The sequence below is a fragment of the Polypterus senegalus genome, chromosome 5 (assembly GCF_016835505.1).
Source record: "Polypterus senegalus isolate Bchr_013 chromosome 5, ASM1683550v1, whole genome shotgun sequence".
Taxonomy (NCBI): Eukaryota; Metazoa; Chordata; class Cladistia; order Polypteriformes; family Polypteridae; genus Polypterus; species Polypterus senegalus.
In genome coordinates this window covers 194,683,687-194,702,831 of record NC_053158.1, presented here as the reverse complement: position 1 = coordinate 194,702,831, position 19,145 = coordinate 194,683,687, and the positions used below count along the sequence as shown (strand labels likewise).

General features: G+C 40.9%; 1 protein-coding gene across 1 annotated transcript in view; it reads right to left on the bottom strand.

Annotated features, from left to right (window-relative positions):
* Positions 1-1,003: 1,003 nt before the first annotated feature.
* The window catches only part of mkxa (mohawk homeobox a), a 104,068-nt gene continuing 85,926 nt past the window's right edge, over positions 1,004-19,145 (bottom strand). The window contains exons 6-7 of the mRNA XM_039753889.1: positions 6,661-6,694; positions 1,004-3,329 (exon numbers count right to left, since the gene is read on the bottom strand). Of these exons, the coding sequence (XP_039609823.1) occupies positions 3,140-3,329; positions 6,661-6,694 (224 nt within the window). The 3' untranslated portion in view covers positions 1,004-3,139. The remainder of the gene's footprint in view (positions 3,330-6,660; positions 6,695-19,145) is intronic.

Below are 19,145 nucleotides of genomic sequence, written 5' to 3'. Positions count from 1 at the left end.
CATACAAAAAAATATATTTTTTGGTTGGAGTGTTCCACTAATTTCATTTTGAATGTTAGCAATGCCAGATAAAAGAACAAACATCTACCAGCTAATTATATGCAATTACTTTATCTATCTATCTATCTATCTATCTATCTATCTATCTATCTATCTATCTATCTATCTATCTATCTATCTATCTATCTATCTATTATATAGTGCCTTTCACATCTATCTATCTATCTATCTATCTATCTATCTATCTATCTATCTATCTATCTATCTATTATATAGTATCTATCTATCTATCTATCTATCTATCTATATAGTATCTATCTATCTATCTATCTATCTATCTATCTATCTATCTATCTATCTATCTATCTATCTATAGTGCCTTTCACATCTATCTATCTATCTATTATATAGTGCCTTTCACATCCATCTATCTATCTATCTGTCTATCTATCTATCTATCTATTATATAGTGCCTTTCACATCTATCTATCTATCTATCTATCTATCTATCTATCTATCTATCTATCTATCTATCTATCTATCATATAGTGCCTCTCCTATCTATCTATCTATCTATCTATCTATCTATCTATCTATCTATCTATCTATCTATCTATCTATCTATCTATCTATTATATAGTGCCTTTCACATCTATCTATCTATCTATTATATAGTGCCTTTCATATATCTATCTATCTATCTATCTATCTATCTATCTATCTATCTATCTATCTATCTATCTATCTATCTATCTATCTATCTATCTATCTAGTCTATCTATCTATCTATCTATCTATCTATCTATCTATCTATCTATCTATCTATCTATCATACAGTGCCTCTCACTACCCCTCTACTTATATCCACATTATATCTCATATGTTACTGGCACGCCATTCTTGTTTCACAGGCTCATTCCTCCCTGACTAACTGTGAGTCTGTTTCTGTTGTTGAACGTCCCTCACCAGTTGCTAACATGACACCAGTTAGTGAGCTTCAGTTCAAAAGTCCACCACAAATGTGACTGCTGCTGATATTGTTTATTGAACGGCTTGTTTTAAGCCTACAGGAGAAGGATGTCAAATAAATGTATTAAGACATTGGACAAAAATCCTGTCTCTGTTATTTTCCCATTTCATAATTTAACAAAAATAAAAATAATAAGAAACATTTTTTTCACTTTTACATTATAATAATTTATAAAAACAAACGTGAACAAAGTAATTGCTTACGCTGAAAAAGTATCAAACAGCAAATAGGCAACAGAAATGAAGTCTAATAACAGTACAAAGTATGTTTAAAAAAACACCCATCAAGAAGCCTATTTTGTACAGAATTTTAAGACATAAGCAGCAGTTATTCTGTCTCTCAAAACAGTAACTGCATTTGTTCGTATGGCTGAACTTCATTTTCCTTAATACACTTGGCTTTTACTGCGTCAATCGATAAAACACATGTGCGCATGATTTCCATATTAAATTGTTCCCTGTTGCATAAAAAATATGACAGTACAGATGTCACGCTAATAAGCAAGATTTTCTTAACAAAAATATCTCCCTCATAAAATAGCGCATGTTGTAAAAAATTCACACAAGAAAATTGAAAAACAAATAAAAGGCAACACTGTTGGGATATTTTAAAGAACAAGCCTGTGTCACATTGCTCAGTTGATTAGAAAGAAAGAAAGAAAGAAAGAAAGAAAGAAAGAAAGAAAGAAAGAAATCTTTTTTTCCCAATGAAAGAAATTCCTTTGGTCTTATTTTCTTGATATGGATATGAAGAAATCAAGAATTGTGAGCAGAGGCGTGCAGTTTGTCTAAAACGTTTTTTCTATTTAAATACAGAAAGAAATTATTCAGTTTGGGTTTAATGCTGTGTTATTAAAGAGAAAGAAAGAAAGAAAGAGAAAGAAAGAAAGAAAGAAAGAAAGAAAGAAAGAAAGAAGCTTTGTGGAAGTTGAATCATGATGCAGCACTTAAGGTTCTTCTATCAAACAGTGACAGAGTCTGGATTCAAATTCGGCATCACTGTGCAGTCTTATTTAAATGTAGAAAAGAAACACAAAAATAAATCCATGTACTTATTTGGCTGATGCCACAACTTAAATATTTGGGCCACAATTGGTGTACAGTAGGCAGGTGAAGTGACTTGCTCATGGTCACATGGTGTCAGTAGTGGGATTTCAAGCCACAAACCTCTGGGTTTGAAGTCTCCAAGCCTGCTGTCTTCATTCACTTTCTATGCCCATTACTAATGTGAAGAAAGAAAGAAAGAAAGAAAGAAAGAAAGAAAGAAAGAAAGAAAGAAAGAAAGAAAGAAAGAAAGAGAAACTTTGTGGAAGCTGAATGACGATGCAGCCCTGAAGGTTCTGCTACAAATCATGTGTGCTCAGATTACTGTCCTCTAACCATTAGGCGGACAGGCAGGAACAGTCGGAGGTCCCTGGGTGCTCGCCATAGACTCGGACTCCATGTAACGAGACGCAGAACTCGAGTGGCGCGAGTCAATGCCTTTGCCTCGACTCATCTGTCCGCCTGTCCGATTGTTTCTTCACAGTTCTTTCTCGTTCACCCACACTGCGCAGCACAGCACTTCCAGCTCGACCCAATGCCGTTTGCACTGCAGCTGCAGGTCACTTATGGTTAGCCACCGTCCGCTGAGATGTCAGTGACAAATGAAAACAGGCGGCCTTTCAGGATTTTAGTACACTTTAAAAAAAAAAAGGCAGCCGGTAATTACACAGTACGGAGGCTGAAGAGTTTGGAAGCACTTTTTAAATAGGTGCACGCATCTACATTTTTCTGCTTTTGTTTTTAAATTATGCACAAAAATGTTTTTGGTACAATTTCATAAATTATTGCTACTTATTTTTTTTCCCCCCCATTTAAAGGCACTGAGGTGTTTCTGTATTTTATAAAGGAAATGCATTTTATCAATAAGTTAATTTCCCTATGTCGTTTCTAGTAATTAACTGTACACATCAACCACACTTTTCAAATTCTTGTTCAGCTCGGGTTCAAGACAAGAAAGCTTACAAATGATTTAAATCTGACAAAAAAACAAAAAATGATTTGGCCCAATGAAGTCAACTCCTTTCGCCGACTGGTGCCGGCGTGCGTTTAATTTCTTAATTTTTTTTTAGAAGGTCTGCACAATGGGCACCTTGACTGTCTTTATTTCCGCTATATGGGAGGATTTCTGTATGATGCAGCTGGTTGTCCCTGATATTTTTTCCTTCCCTTGCGCAAGGTTCGTCAAAGCCATGGCTGCATTGATTTCTTTCCAGTAGGTCTCGTCGTTGCCTTTTCCTCCTTTCTCCTTCGGGGTGCTGGAAAATAAAAGATAAAGTTGTAAAATGGGATGGTTTTCTCAGCAGACACTTTTTACCAGTAGGGAACAGTTAAGCATGGGAAGTTAACTAAATTTGCACAGTTTTAGGATATGGGAACAAAATTTGGAATTTACAGATAAGATGAGCTATGAGTGTGCAGACTTCACACAAACAGTGACAGAGTCTGGATTCAAATTTGGCATCACTGTGTGTTCTTATTTAAATGTAGAAAACATACACAAAAATAAATCCTTTTACTAATTTAGCTGATGGCACATCTCAAATATTTGGGCCACAATTGGTGTGTAGGGGGGTGAAGTGACATGGTGTCAGTAGTGGGATTTCAAGCCACAAACCTCTAGGTTTGAAGACCAAAGCCTTAACCACTACACCACACTGCCTGCTGTCTCCATTCACTTTCTATGCCCATTTCGTCCCATTCAGTGATGGACTATTCCATTATCAAGCCCATTTACAGCTAATCAACCTACCAAATGACATAGGTGGCCACCTAGGCCCCCGTTTAGCAAGTCACTTTCACTTTACCCTGGATGTTGCACATAACGGCCTACATGCCTCACTGCATGCCCTTATGAATGTATGCCTTCTGTGGCACCAACACAGAGTAGATTGCTAATGTGGAGGGTGGAGAGGTAGAAAAGGGGGTCAATGTTACGGTTAGTTTGGTTTGACTCACCACTTTCACCACCTCCAAACCCACACAAAAAATACATCACAAGTGAAGTGGCAGGCAAAATGAAAAAGCAAAAACCATCAGGCACCGAAAAAAGGAACAAGAGGAGAGGCCACAGTGTGATGGCATCACTGTCACTCTCAGCACAAATGAGCTCATCGCACCAGATAATGGATGTGTGTAGTTAGCCTGTGGGCACTTAACTACTTGCTTGAATTTTCTTTTCTTCATATAAAGAACAGAGCTTCCTAGGCATCGTAGATATCAGCAGATGCTGCAGTGGTCAGAAAGGTTTTAAGGAAAGGATTGCACATCCACCCAGTCATCATTACAACTGTGCAATCCCCAGTCACCTAATAGATGTGCTAGAAATATCACAATAAAAGGTAACGTGGCAAAGAATTGTATAGTCATTTGTGTCATTTCAGGGGCATTTATACAATATCACCCTCAACAAATACATCTTCCTCATGTGTCCAGAATATGCCAAGTCATTCAATACATTTTGTTAAATGTTCATTTTTAGAAGTTCAGCAATCATTGTGTATGTTTAAGTGATATCATGTACAGTATATATATGAAAGGCACTATATACTAATAGATAGATAGATAGATAGATAGATAGATAGATAGATAGATAGATAGATAGATAGATAATGTGAAAGGCTATTTATAAGAAATAGATAGATAGATAGATAGATCTGAAAGGCACTATATGATAGATAGATAGATAATGAAAGGCATATAGATAGATAGATAGATAGATAGATAGATAGGAGAGGCACTATATAATAGATACATAGATAGATAGATAGATAGATAGATAGATAGATAGATAGATAGATAGATAGATAGATAGATAGATAGATAGATAGATAGATAGATAGATAGATAGATAGGAGGCACTATATAATAGATACATAGATAGATAGATAGATAGATAGATAGATAGATAGATAATGTGAAAGGCTATTTATAAGAAATAGATAGATAGATAGATAGATAGATAGATAGATAGATCTGAAAGGCACTATATGATAGATAGATAGATAATGTGAAAGGCACTATATAAGAAATAGATAGATAGATAGATAGGAGAGGCACTATATAATAGATAGATAGATAGATAGATAGATAGATAGATAGATAGATAGATAGATAGATAGATAGATAGATAGATAGGCTCGGTGGCACAGTGGTAGTGCTGCTGCCTCACAGTTAGGAAACCCAGGTTCGCTTCCCGAGTCCTCCCTGCGTGGAGTTTGCATGTTCTCCCTGCGTCTGCGTGCGTTTCCTCCGGGCGCTCTGGTTTCCTCCCACAGTCCAAAGACATGCCGGTTAGGTGGATTGGCGATTCTAAATCGGCCCTAGTGTGTGCTTGGTGTGTTTGTGTGTGTCCTGCGGTGGGTTGGCACCCTGCCCGGGAATGGTTCCTGCCTTGTGCCCTATGTTGGCTGGGATTGGCTCCAGCAGACCCCCCTGACCCTGTGTTTGGATTCAGCAGGTTGGACAATGGGTGGATGGATAGATAGATAGATGTGAAAGGCACTATATGATAGATGTATAGATAGATAGATGTGAAAGGCACTATATGATAGATAGCTAGATAATGAAAGGCACTGTATACTGATAGATAGATAGATAATGAAAGGCGCCATATGATTGATTGATTGACAGATAGATAGGTGTGAAAGGCACTATATAATAGATGGACAGATAGATTTGATAGGTGCTATATAATAAATATATACACACACTGAGCTGAACACACACCGAATGCCAAAAAAGGAGGAAAATTAAAAAAGAAAGAAAAAAAAACTTCTGCTTTGGCTGTCACAGTCCCTGTCAGGCACTATACAGCCATATTGCTGTTCCTATAAAGGAGCTCCCATAGTGTTTCTTGACACATTGTCTGAAAGTCCTCAGTGTTGTTGTGTCAGAGTGAGTATCTGCAGCATTGCTCGTAATGGCACTCAGTTTTGTTTTTATTCCCTCCTCCTCCTCTTTGACCTCCAGGGGGTCCAGAGTGTGTGCCATGACTGAGTCTGCACTTTTGATTAGCTTGCTGATTTGGTGGGCCTCTCTTGCAGTGATGTTGGCCATCACAAAGTTATAGAAGATATGAAGGATGTCTCAACCCATGTTAATGGAGCACATTCTCCTAAGAAAAGAGAGTCTGCTCTGCCCTTTCTTATATACCGTAGCTCCTCTGCATTCCAAGACCAGTCCAACCTGTCACTGATGTGGACTCCCGAGTACTTGTAGGAATGCACCACTTTTATGTCCACTCTCTGAATAGTGACCAGACACAGAGTCTCTTTGGTGCAGTGAAAGTCAATAACCAGTTCCTTGGTTTTGCTGATGGCATGGTGTTATGATTTGAGGGTGGGTCTGAGCGATGCCAGGAATGAACCATGCCTAGGCACCCACTCAGTCCAATTCAAGAGCCTTTTCCCGGAGTATCGGGTGCTAACTTGGACGGGAAGTCAGTCAATTCACTGTCACTCTTTTACTCACAGTGTGCTAATGTCTGTGATCAGAGCATCAAAGAAAAATGAAAAACCTGTAGAAAGAAACAATCAGACAATAGCAGGATGAATGCAAGAACTTTACAAATAAATTCATTACACTTACTTGCCACATTTATTTGGTCCGTGTTCCACAGTTTCTGAAAGGAATAAAAATGACAAAGCTTTAAAGTGCTGATATATTAAAGTGTGTCAATTACAGTACTACTAAGCACAGGGAGTTCCCAACCGCCCAGGCTGAGGTTATTTGAGTGTTTATTTTTTACATTTTTTACATACATGTGAGCATTTTTACAAAAACAATGCAACATGTCTTGAAAAAGACAAAAGTATTTATTTTTAGAACACAATTGTCTTAATTTATCAGATCAGTGAAGACCCAAACCTGCCTCCAAGTGATTGTCTGGCACTGCCTATGCTGTCCTCTATCCATCACTTTACTCTGAGTGCCTTCACAAAGCACATTAAAGGGGAAACCGTCAAAATATTAGCAGATGTCTTGAACGGTGCGTTCTACATATTTTCTTTCAAAGATTCGCCCACACTTTCACAAGTGAAGCGCTCTTGACGAGATCAAATACGGCAGCATTTTGCCAACACACAAACTTTGCAGCCTTGCCATAGCTTCGCCAAATGGGAGTCAGTTCAGAGGCGGCGGCTGCAGATCGTCCAAGGACAGCAGCAGGTCCCAATCACTGCGAATGACACGGGCTTGACATCTGTGAGCCATTCTTGAAAAGAAACAAAGAACGTCTACAGAATATGGCATCGCTGTATTGTCTTCATAACCGGAACACAAGACACTTACAAATTATGAAAAAATAACAGTTCATTTTCAGAAGAGAGTAGAAAATGTATCACAGCTATGCCTTGGTTGTGCAGTGTTTCCAGTTTATTTTTAACTAGCAAAATACCCGCGCTTCGCAATGGAGAAGTAGTATGTTAAAGAAATTATGAAAACGAAAAAGAAGCATCTTAATAACGTAACATGATTGTCAATGTAATTGTTTTGTCACTGTTATGAGTGTTGCTGTTATCAAGGATTTGATTATCATTATTTCTTTCAATCAGGTTCGTATTTGGAGGACGTGTTGCGTTAAAGTTACAGTGCATCCGGAAAGTATTCACAGCGCATCACTTTTTCCACATTTTGTTATGTTACAGCCTTATTCCAAAATGGATTAAATTCATTTTTTTCCTCAGAATTCTACACACAACACCCCATAATGACAACGTGAAAAAAGTTTACTTGAGATTTTTGCAAATTTATAAAAATAAAAAAACTGAGAAATCACATGTACATAAGTATTCACAGCCTTTGCCATGAAGCTCCAAATTGAGCTCAGGTGCGTCCTGTTTCTCCTGATCATCCTTGAGATGTTTCTGCAGCTTCATTGGAGTCCACCTGTGGTAAATTCAGTTGATTGGACATGATTTGGAAAGGCACACACCTGTCTATAGAAGGTCCCACAGTTGACAGTTCATGTCAGAGCACAAACCAAGCATGAAGTCAAAGGAATTGCCTGTAGACCTCTGACAGGATTGTCTCAAAGGCACAAATCTCGGGAATAATTTCTGCTGCTTTGAAGGTCCCAATGAGCACAGTGGCCTCCATCATCCGTAAGTGGAAGTTCAAAATCACCAGGACTCTTCCTAGAGCTGGCCGGTCATCTAAACTGAGCGATCGGGGGAGAAGGGCCTTAGTCAGAGAGGTGACCAAGAACCCGATGGTCAATCTGTCAGAGCTCCAGAGGTCCTCTGTGGAGAGAGGAGAACCTTCCAGAAGGACAACCATCTCTACAGCAATCCACCAATCAGGCCTGTATGGTAGAGTGGCCAGACGAAAGCCACTCCTTAATAAAAGGCACATGGTAGCCCACCTGGAGTTTGCCAAAAGGCACCTGAAGGACTCTTAGACCATGACAAACAAAATTCTCTGGTCTGATGAGACAAAGATTGAACTCTTTGATGTGAATGCAAGGCGTCACGTTTGGAGGAAACCAGGCACCGCTCATCACCAGGCCAATACCATCCCTACAGTGAAGCATGGTGGTGGCGGCATCATGCTGTGGGAATGTTTTTCAGCGGCAAGAACTGGGAGACTATTCAGGATAAAGGGAAAGATGACTGCAGCAATGTACAGAGACATCCTGGGTGAAAACCTGCTCCAGAGCGCTCTTGACCTCAGACTGGGGCGACGGTTCATCTTTCAGCAGGACAACGACCCTAAGCACACAGCCAAGATATCAAAGGAGTGGCTTCAGGACAACTCTGTGAATGTCCTTGAGTGGCCCAGCCAGAGCCCAGACTTGAATCCGATTGAACATCTCTGGAGAGATCTTAAAATGGCTGTGCACCGACGCTTCCCATCCAACCTAAAGATACAACAGGTTTCATTGATAACTTTGTGTCCACGTTGTCAGAGTTGAAGCATTCATAAACATCGAAGTGTCCACTACCCAAATCGCTACCTGTGAATCGAAGATGTTTAACAGGCATTCCAGGTTGTCCAAAGGTGTCAAATAATTCCCCATTTCTATACATTTGAAAGCGACAATAAAACAATTCCACGGCAACTATCAGTTCACATGCAGAACCATAGTTTGAGAGCGGCAGCATTTCACTGCCCTAGTGGTCCTGTGTAGTATAATTGTCTCCTGTACCGTCATCAGTTCACACCTTGAGCCTGTCCCAGTCATTCAGTACATAAGACACAATGTCTCTGCAGATATCAAGGCTGAGACTGATATGGCCATGCAACAAGTAAGAGAGAGAATGGAAGAGGCAGGCGCAATCTCGGGGAATGGAAACCACTTGGTACAGGTCAGTGAAATTGTGATCGATGGTGGTCACCGGAATAGACATGTTATTCGGGGTAAACTTGCACCTGTTAAGAGAGAAAGTACGAAAGAAGGCGAGAAGCGATGGAGCAGGGAATGAAAAGCAGAAGTCCGCACCAGGAAGACGTACTTGAGCAAGTAAGGAAGACCGACAATGACAGCCTTGAAGCGGTGGAGTAAAAGAAAAGGCAACAGTCACGAGGAGGGAGACGTGAAGCAAGGCCAAAAATAACAGGCTTGAAGCAGTGGAGTAAAGAAGAAGGGAGCAGTGAGCACGACGAACAGCTGAGGAAAGTAAGGAAGTGAGCGAGGAGGAACATGAGCGCGGGATGTCGTTAATGTATATAGGCAGGGAGCTAACCATGTAGTAGTGCGGAAAAAGGAAGGGGGACGGGGGGGGCGGCCATGAAAAAAATCCTCTGTTAACGGAAATAAGGAATGAAACGGCCAAAGGGAGAGGTCAGTTTGAAAGTTCCTTAAGGTATAAGGGTGAGAACCACCAAAAAGAAGACGTTATTTTGGAAAGTTCGTTACGGGGCAGGGCGAGAAATGAAACATTTTTGAAATGTTTGTATGTACAGTGTAAAGGATGAGCATGGGCTCCTGCATATACTGGAAGTCACAGAAATAGTGAGGAGGGGTTTCCCCTAACTATAGGGTGGTCCAGATCTAATTATGCAATTTTCATTACGCTATAACTTATTAAGTTTATTACATAGAAAATCACCCGAAAAATCCCGGACCATCGAGAAGTCTCGCGCAGAACTGGAATCGTCCCCGCATAAATCAAAGTCTACACGATCTGGATCTGCATAATTAGATCTGGACCACCCTGTATATATACAGTTTAGGGGGTACACCCGTTTCCCCCCCCCTTGTGTGTTGCAATAGGACATGAAACATACCTAACTTTTGTAAGTACACTGCAAGGAATGAGCACGCGAAATTTCAGCTTCCCACCAATATGGAAAGTGTGAGAATTAGTGATGAGTCAGTAAGGGCTTTGCCTTTTATATGCATAGATCTGAGAATCGGAGCAGATAAATTGATATTTTTTGTACCATTAACGTCTGAAAATAGCGAGAAGTCAAGTAAAATGACACCTTTTATTGGCTAACTAAAAAAGATTACAATATGCAAGCTTTCAAGGCAACTCAGGCCCCTTCTTCAGGCCAGATGTAATACAGAATCTGGAGTTCCCTGTATTTATATACACACCAGGACAGATAACAACATTGGAAAACCTTTAAGTGAGACATCTTTAATGTAAAAAAATAACACACCTCTTCACGTTAAGATTCATTAAGCAAGAGAGGAGAACAATGTATAGTCGAGATCTCTGGATAAGATAACTGTCCAACAAAGGCTTTAGAAGTTTCTGATGAGTTTTTCCGTACAATGTGGATCTCTAGTCCGGCTGTCTGTGTCAGTCCGAGAGATGCAAACAATCTATTCAAACCATGTTGTCATGTGTTCAGTTTTAGCAGGAGTTTCCCTTCCCATTCTTTTCTCACTTGCTGTGTTCTGAAGTTGCCCATAAGCCCCGTGACTTTAAAGTCCCTCTCACAGTGTCCGTGGCTGTTGAAGTGGGCCGCTACAGGAACATCTGTGTTGCCACGTTTAATGTGGAACCTGTGGAAATTCATTCTCTGGCGGAGTGTTTGTCCAGTTTCTCCCACATTGAGCACGGTGTCAGGACATTTCATACAGAGAATGAGGTAGACCACATGAGATGATCTGCAGGAAAATGATACCTTTATGTGAGTGTGGTATGACTACACGGTCTGTATTATGAATGTGAGCACACGTTTTACATCTTTTCTGTAGGCAGGGAGTTGTGCCATTTTCTGTTGGTTCACTTAGGGAGCTTCGGACAATTAGTTGCTGCAGGTTTGGCGGTTGTTTGTATGCCAGGAGGGGAGGTTCTGGAAAGCCATTTTTCAGTGTTTTGTCATTGTGTAGCATTGGCTTAAGTTCTTTTATAATCTGTCCTGGGGTCTATATAAACACAGGGAACTCCAGTTTCTGTGTCACATTTTGCCTGAAGAAGGGGCCTGAGTTGCCTCGAAACCTTGCATATTGTAATCTTTTTTATGTGTCATTTTACTTACACCCTAGTACGTCTGACAATATAAACGTTTAAAAGTGAAGGAAAGTTACTGTCTAACAAGATCTAATTTTAAAGTTCCTCATAGCTTGATTAGCAAACACTGCCCTCGGGCTGTTCTCTTTCTGGATCTCTTTCACCACCACCTGATCAAAGCATCATGCAGTCCCTACATTGGTGGATTGAAGGCCTGATGTCCACATGACCATCATCATCAAATTCTTCCATGTGAAGCCTGAAAACCATGAGGTCTGATTGAGGTCATTTATGTTCGGTAGAATGCCCACTGGTGGCTGGGTGGTCTCATGGCCTTAGAACCCCTGCAGATTTTGTTTTTTTTTCCAGTCCTCTGGAGTTTATTTTTTTTTTGTTTGTTTTTTCTGCCCTCCCTGGCCATCAGACCTTACTTTATTCTTTGTTACTTAGTATTGCCTAATTTTATTTTTATATATTTTTTTTCTTTGTTCATCCTGTAGAGCACTTTGAGCTCCATCATTTGTATGAAAACGTGCTATAGAAATAAATGTTGTTGTTGTTCTGTGGATTGGATTATTTGTAAGTGAAGTTCATGTGCCTATCCTTCTCCACGAAAATCTCCATCACTTTCTTGTCAAAGTCCTCTGTATTTTCATTTAGTTTTAAAAGTCTTAATCTTCCATGTTGGCAGTCAGTTGGAAGAAAAAAATAAAAATAAACAGACCGCTGCAGTGCACTTGACTTTCTGATATCACTAACTTATTGGCGCAGAGAAACCTGTTGGGCTCACATGCGCCCTCTTCAGGGCGGCACAGTACTGTCTGCCTCAACTTGTGCCTTTTCACTGTGGTTTTATGTCCGATCAGCAAGACTAATCTAACCGATCTATTTATGCAATTTTCATTACGCTATAACATATTAAGTTTATTACATAGAAAATCACCAGAAAAATCCCAAACCATCGAGAAGTGTGCGAACTGACGACATGAAGAATCGTCTTCGCACTGAACTGGAATCGCCCCCGCATAAATCAAAGTCATCCAGACGATCTGGATCTGCATAATTAGATCAGGACCACCCTGTATGTCACACACATTCATTAAAGATATTAGCCAGACTGTGGAAAATCAGGGTGTATAATAAACATGTGTGCCAACATTATATCGGCGACATACAGACAGACAGCACCAGGCACGCGCCAATTGCATGCGTCAACCCAGTGTGTGAGGGAGAGCGTAGTCTGAAGTGAGGCTCGGCTCATCTCGTCACTGCCACATCTCGCGTTTCTCCTTTATATTTGATCAGGAAATGCACAAATTATACAATTTTGAGTAAAAAAATAATCAAAATTATTGGAATTGTACAGAAAAATTTATAGCACAGACCAGTGGAAAAATGTATTTTATGTTATTATTATTAGTTTTTTTTTTTTTTTTACGTTTCATGCATCCCCTGATCACACGTCCCTGTACCGAAGTGCAGTCCTGGTGCGAGAGAAGTGCTGGACTTCCACTAACTACGGATCCAGTTGGTCCTGCACTGAAACTCTGAGACTCTTTTCTTCTTCTTTCACGCTACATTTGCTTTTATTATCATCTGCGCTGTAATTAAAGTATTTCCACACATTACTTTCTCACTTTCTACCCACAAACGTCTATGCAGAACTCGCCGTCATCAACCACACGTGCTTACGGCTTCAACCTGATGAACCAAATGTGCTCAACAAACAAACAATGGTCCTTGACGTAAGTTGCACCCCGCGACTAGTAAGCCCAAGTTACATAGTGAATAGTGCAATGTAACTGAACTCTCAGGGCGATTGAACCGGATTGAACGAAAATGCTATTGCTGTTTTTTTCGTTTTTACTCAATTTTTGTTCTCGTTTTAGTTTGTTTATTTTTATTTAGTTTTAGTGTCTCTGTTTGCCTTAATTTCAGTTCTTGTTCTTGTAAAATGAAAAACAATACTTTTAGTTCTAGTTCTCATTTTCGTTATGAAAATATCACTGGTGTATAGTCATGCGGGTACACAATGGAGACAGTTTGAGGGTTCTGATGATGGTAATTACCGGCTGAACCAAGAGTTCTAATACTTTCTCTGTCTTCCTATCTCTGCAGAACAGAAGACTGACAGCCACTCCACCGCTAATGTCACTTCCATTGCCCCGCTCCTTCTGGCTGAGTGAGTATATAACCTGGAACCAGCCATTTTGCTTTCATTTCTGTTCTCAACTCACATCTGGAAAGTTTTTCTCTGTAAAATTTTGTATGTTGCATTTTTGCACATTCTTTCAAATTGCACGGGGTCACCAAAGTGGTGCTCTGACTCTCTCACTTTGTTGTGTCTTATTTTTATACTGTATAGTATTGTATTCTTCTCAGCTTTGTGATTTGCTTTGTTATGGACTGCGCAGTTAAAGACACAACATTCAATAAGAATTTACTCATATGCTCGATGGAGTGACAGCCACTCTTTTCTCATTTTATTTACAAAGACTTTTAAGTAAAGTCAGTGAGTGTGCCTTTAAATGTGCTTCTTCTTGCTGCACTTAACAGTATGGAGTTTCTTTTCTGAAATCTAAACCAGATGAACGACACCATTCTGAGCAAGCCCACAGCTGGACAATACACTTATGTGCCTTTACTTCAAGGGAGTTCAATATGGTAGGCAGGCTGCAGCAGCCCTCCCACGGCCTGCCAGATGTGCTTGATGTGGGTTTCTTGTAACTGCACTGCTGTAATCTTAATCGTTCTGATTGCTCCCACTGTGAACGTTAATAGCAAGCAGTAGCTCCTTCTGATTCAGTGACACACCCGGTTTGCATGGTGTAGGGCTTCCACTAATGGCTACTGTAACATTGCTTTGGTAATATTAGCTGAGGCATCCTAACTCAGATACTTGTAGGAATTCATAGCTGGCTGTGTCTGCACATTCTCTTCATATCTGTGTGGGTTTGTCTGTGGGCACCAGTGTTGGATGGGGATGTCACTACCCACCTTCTCTCAAGCTGTAAACCACAGCAATACAAAAAGTACAGAGATAAAATAATTTCACACTAAAAGCTCCAGACGTACCTTTGGCATGCACTTGACTGTATTTGGATATCCCTTCTACCTCGATAATTCTCTCCTGACGCTGTTGTCTACATTACTGAACATTGTTTCATGGATGTGAATTGCTGTATGTCTTCAACAGTGAAATAATCAATGAAAAATGACACACTTATAATCACTCACATTGTTTCTCTATACATGATGCAAGAAAAAAAAAATCTAAAAATAGTCTGCACTCCATTTATTTCAGTTAAGTAAAAACAACCATAAATTCACTTGAAATAGCATTGCAATGTTTTTTTTAACACACCATGGAATACACAGCAGACAGCCAGCATGAATTTGACATTGGGAAGGGAGAACATGCGAAGTGGCAGATAGTGGATGGAGTAATCGGGCCACAAATGAAGAACACAGCGATGGACGATGCCTTTTGACTGACTCACAAAGTTTTCACATACACGGCAGACCCGACAATGAATGCAAATATGAGAATAAATGGTGGGCTTCCTTTGTGAAAATGGAAGGCCTAATGCAACGTGGTACTTGAATGTAAATGAGGTGCTTTATAAGAAGAAAAGGAATATGATTTGAGTAAAGCTGGGTTACGTACGAGATAGGGACTACAGGTTTGTTCGGAACAGGCACATTATTTTAATAAATGCTATCGCTGACCGACAGTAACAAGTGCTCTGCCAATGAATGATAGAGTTTCACCTCTCTCTGACCTTTTTATTATTTCTACTTTATTTTCCATGGTGATGGTTTTTCTCTTCTTTACTGAATCACCAGCACTTGCATCAGATTTGTGTTTCAGAGACATTACTGAAGGGTGAAGACTAAAGGTTAAGATGAGCTCTTCTGCACAGCACTGTACACGCTATCACAGCAGGAAGGCACGTCTGGTGTACTGACGAGAGACAACTTCCTGCTATGTACTGTCACACACGTGCGAATAGGAGGATGTTGTATTGACCAAGCAAAGGTAATTCCACGCCAGGCCAGGGGGTGGCGGGGTGCACTAAACCTTCTCCTGTTATCTCTGCAGACAAGCTGTGGGAAAACCTGTCCGATTCAGAGTCAAAGGCGGATGTAAACGCTCTTAGTCTTACTTCCAGTTCGGTGCAATTTATGATCCTTGTAAAGGTTAGATTCTTCCATGGTGAACTGAATCACCAGCACTTGCATCAGATTTGTGTTTCAGAGACATTACTGAAGGGTGAAGACTAAAGGTTAAGATGAGCTCTTCTGCACAGCACTGTACACGCTATCACAGCAGGAAGGCACGTCTGGTGTACTGACGAGAGACAACTTCCTGCTATGTACTGTCACACACGTAATGCCACGAAAAGTGCGCAGACACTTCATTTCGCAAACAAAACGAATAGGAGGATGTTGTATTGACCAAGCAAAGGTAATTCCACGCCAGGCCAGGGGTGGCTATGGTTTCTATTACACTGAATGGGTGCACTAAACCTTCTCCTGTTATCTCTGCAGACAAGCTGTGGGAAAACCTGTCCGATTCAGAGCGGATGACGTCACTTCCAGTTCCGGCGCCCAGAAGAACGTCACTTCCGGCACACAAAATGACATCAGAAGAGCATCACTTCCAGTTCCCTTACATCACTTCCTATCTGATCCCTTAAAGCCTCTGCAGTTCTGTTTTGGACTCTGTACTGAGAACATCTCTGTGCTATTTAAAAAGTCTTTTGCAGCCAGGAATAATATACGGTGGCTGCCCCAAACCTTTTTAAATGTGTCGAGTCTATTCATTTTCACAGTATGTAACAGTACAAGCAGACTTGCTATTGAGAGTGAATGGGGGCAGTGGGGTGGGGGGGGATTCAAGTCACCTCCACTTGCATACAGTATTCTGCCTGCAATGTCAGCCCACCAAGAGCAAACAGGAATTGCCCACCACTGCCCCCATTCAACAGGCAGCCACCTGAGGCACACTACAATGCTGCCCCACACCACCCCGTTCACCCTCAACGGCCTCTGTTCAGCCACAGCCAGGTCACCACTTGCAGCATCACCAGCCATCCGCCAAGAACGAACGGGACAGCTGTTCTAGGGACACTGCAAGGCTGTGTGGTGGGCAGACAGTGAAATGCCCCCCTCTGCCCCATCCAGCCTCTGTCCTGCACACGAGTGCTTGCTGCACACCCAGCCGACCACTGAGAATGAATGGGGTGCGGCACCCACCGCCCTATTCATCAACCTAAGCCGCCCGAGAGACACTACACTGTGCGGGCAGTGAAACTGGCCCCCTCCAGCCACCACTTGCAGCGTCCCCAGGCTGGAGATGATGAAGCGGCAGTTACTGAGAAGCCTGTGTTGCGTCCACCAGACAGATGAAGGAGTAGCTGCGGTCGTATGTCAGAAGTCTGTAACTTGGGGACTACCTGTATTGAAATGTGGGCAAATATACAATCTCAGGCATTAAATCACGTATATGATTTGATGGCAGATGCGTAAATATAAAAAGAAAACTGACTGTTTATTCTTCTCTTTGAATTTATCATGATTTTAAAAAAATTAGGTGATCATAATGGGAATACTGTAAAAAAAACTTTGTTGTTCTGCATAGATTCATTGAATGTTGTGTCTTCGCTGCTGGATTCAGCATACAGTAGAACCTCTGGTCACGAATGTTTCCGAACACGTACAAATCGGGTGACGACCAAAAAGTTTGCCAAACTTTTGCATCTGTTCACGACCACACACTCTGGTGGCGAACAAAAACACTGGCGGCCAGTTTCCCTATGTGCATTCATAAGCGCCAATGATTTCCTATTCTCCGCTTTCCATTTTCTTTTGTTTGCGTATACAGGGCCTAACAAAGCAACTGATGCTGCAAAAGGAGTTACAATGTTAACCAAGCAGAGGCCTCAAGTGCTGGAAGAGGTGGAAAAACTGTTGCTAGTGTGGTTGAACACACTATCCCCTAAACTACAATGTTAGTTTTCTCTGTTGTTCAAGGGTTTCTCAGTGTTATGCAATGTGTTTACATTTAGTTTACTATTAAATTGTGCATTCTATGGTATAATTAACTATTTTTGTACTTAATAAAATATATATTTACATACAGTTTGTATGGTCTGGAACGGATTAATTGTATTTACATACAATCTTATGGGGAAATTATGTTCGGGTCCCGTCCAGAGCTTTGGAATGAATTACGGTCGTGACCAGAGGTACCACTGCATTTTGCTCATTGTGCAGATCAGGTAATGACAGGGAGAGCCCCTCAAGTATATAAAGCGGGTCCCTTGCATCTCAGACTCTGTGTAGGTCTGCACATTATCTTCATATCTGTGTGGGAATCTCTATGGGATCTGAGGTTCCTGTTCCACATCTCAGAGATATTCAAGTTAGATTGTTTGGCTCCATAATGCATTGATGCCCCCTCTAGTTTTGTTTTAAGCATTACTGCAGGATAGGCTCTAATTCCCTAGATACATTTGAAAATACAGGTAAAATTCCATTACAATGAACTCCCAGGAACCTAAAAAATATTTTGTTGTAATGAGATTCTATATTTGTCACTATAGTGTTTTCTTTAACTTACACCCAGGCGTTTGCATTCATTTCAATAGCTTCTTTCATGTTAATTTTAATCTGCTCCTGCCTACAAGTTATGCTGACGAGAATCTTTCTCAGCATTTCCTTGCGATAATACACTTTCAGGGTTCGAATGATGCCCAAATCCAATGGCTGAAGCACTGCTGTGCAATTGGGTGGGAGGAATTCAATGCAAACATTATCTAAATGCGGAAGCATGTTGTGTGCAGCACAGTTATCATCAATCAGAAGCCGAATCATCCTTTTCTTCTTCTTCATATTGTGAGGTTTCTGAACACTCTTGTGATCCCCCCCACTCCCCACCCAAACAGGAACGACATGCTGTAGTGTGTCCCGAAGCGCGATTGCAGCGTCTGTGGAAGATTGTTTGTCCGTTGCTGGGGCAGGGCAACAACAGGCTCATAGCGCTGCAGTGAAGTGCCACAGAAGCAAATCATAAAAGATTAGGGTCGCGATATAAGTCCCTGTCTTGCAACCCAAAACACGAGGCTTAGTCTCAGTACTTTAGCAAAACCAGCTCTATTCAGCTCGAAACAGGAACGGCACAGTTATTTATTGAAGCTTGATCTGCCACTCTGCTACACACAGACACAGCAGTCAGGCAGGGTTGTGGCCAGGTCAGTGACCAAGTAATCCTGTTATCTGCATTTACAATTTATGTGCTCCTAACCTTGCATCGTCCGTCAAGATCTTTTCTGTTTACTTCGGCAGAGAGATGCAGTATAGCTGTTAGCCTGCTGTTGCCCTGTACCGACGCACTTCAGGACGCTCTTCGGTGTGCTATCTAGTTGGGGGAGGTCCCAAGAGAGTTTACAAACCTCACATTTTCTTGAATGAGTGCCGCATTAATAGGAATGTTTCTTGAACGAGCATCACTGAACCACATAAAAACTGCTTTTCAGACTTCTTCAAATGCAGCAGTTCACATACGTTTGCAATCTAAGATTTTTCTTCTTTTTTTGCTGGGTCCTTCAGAAAAGTTGGCAGTGTCGATGGTGAAATTCCGAAATCACTGGCAACGTCTTTTTT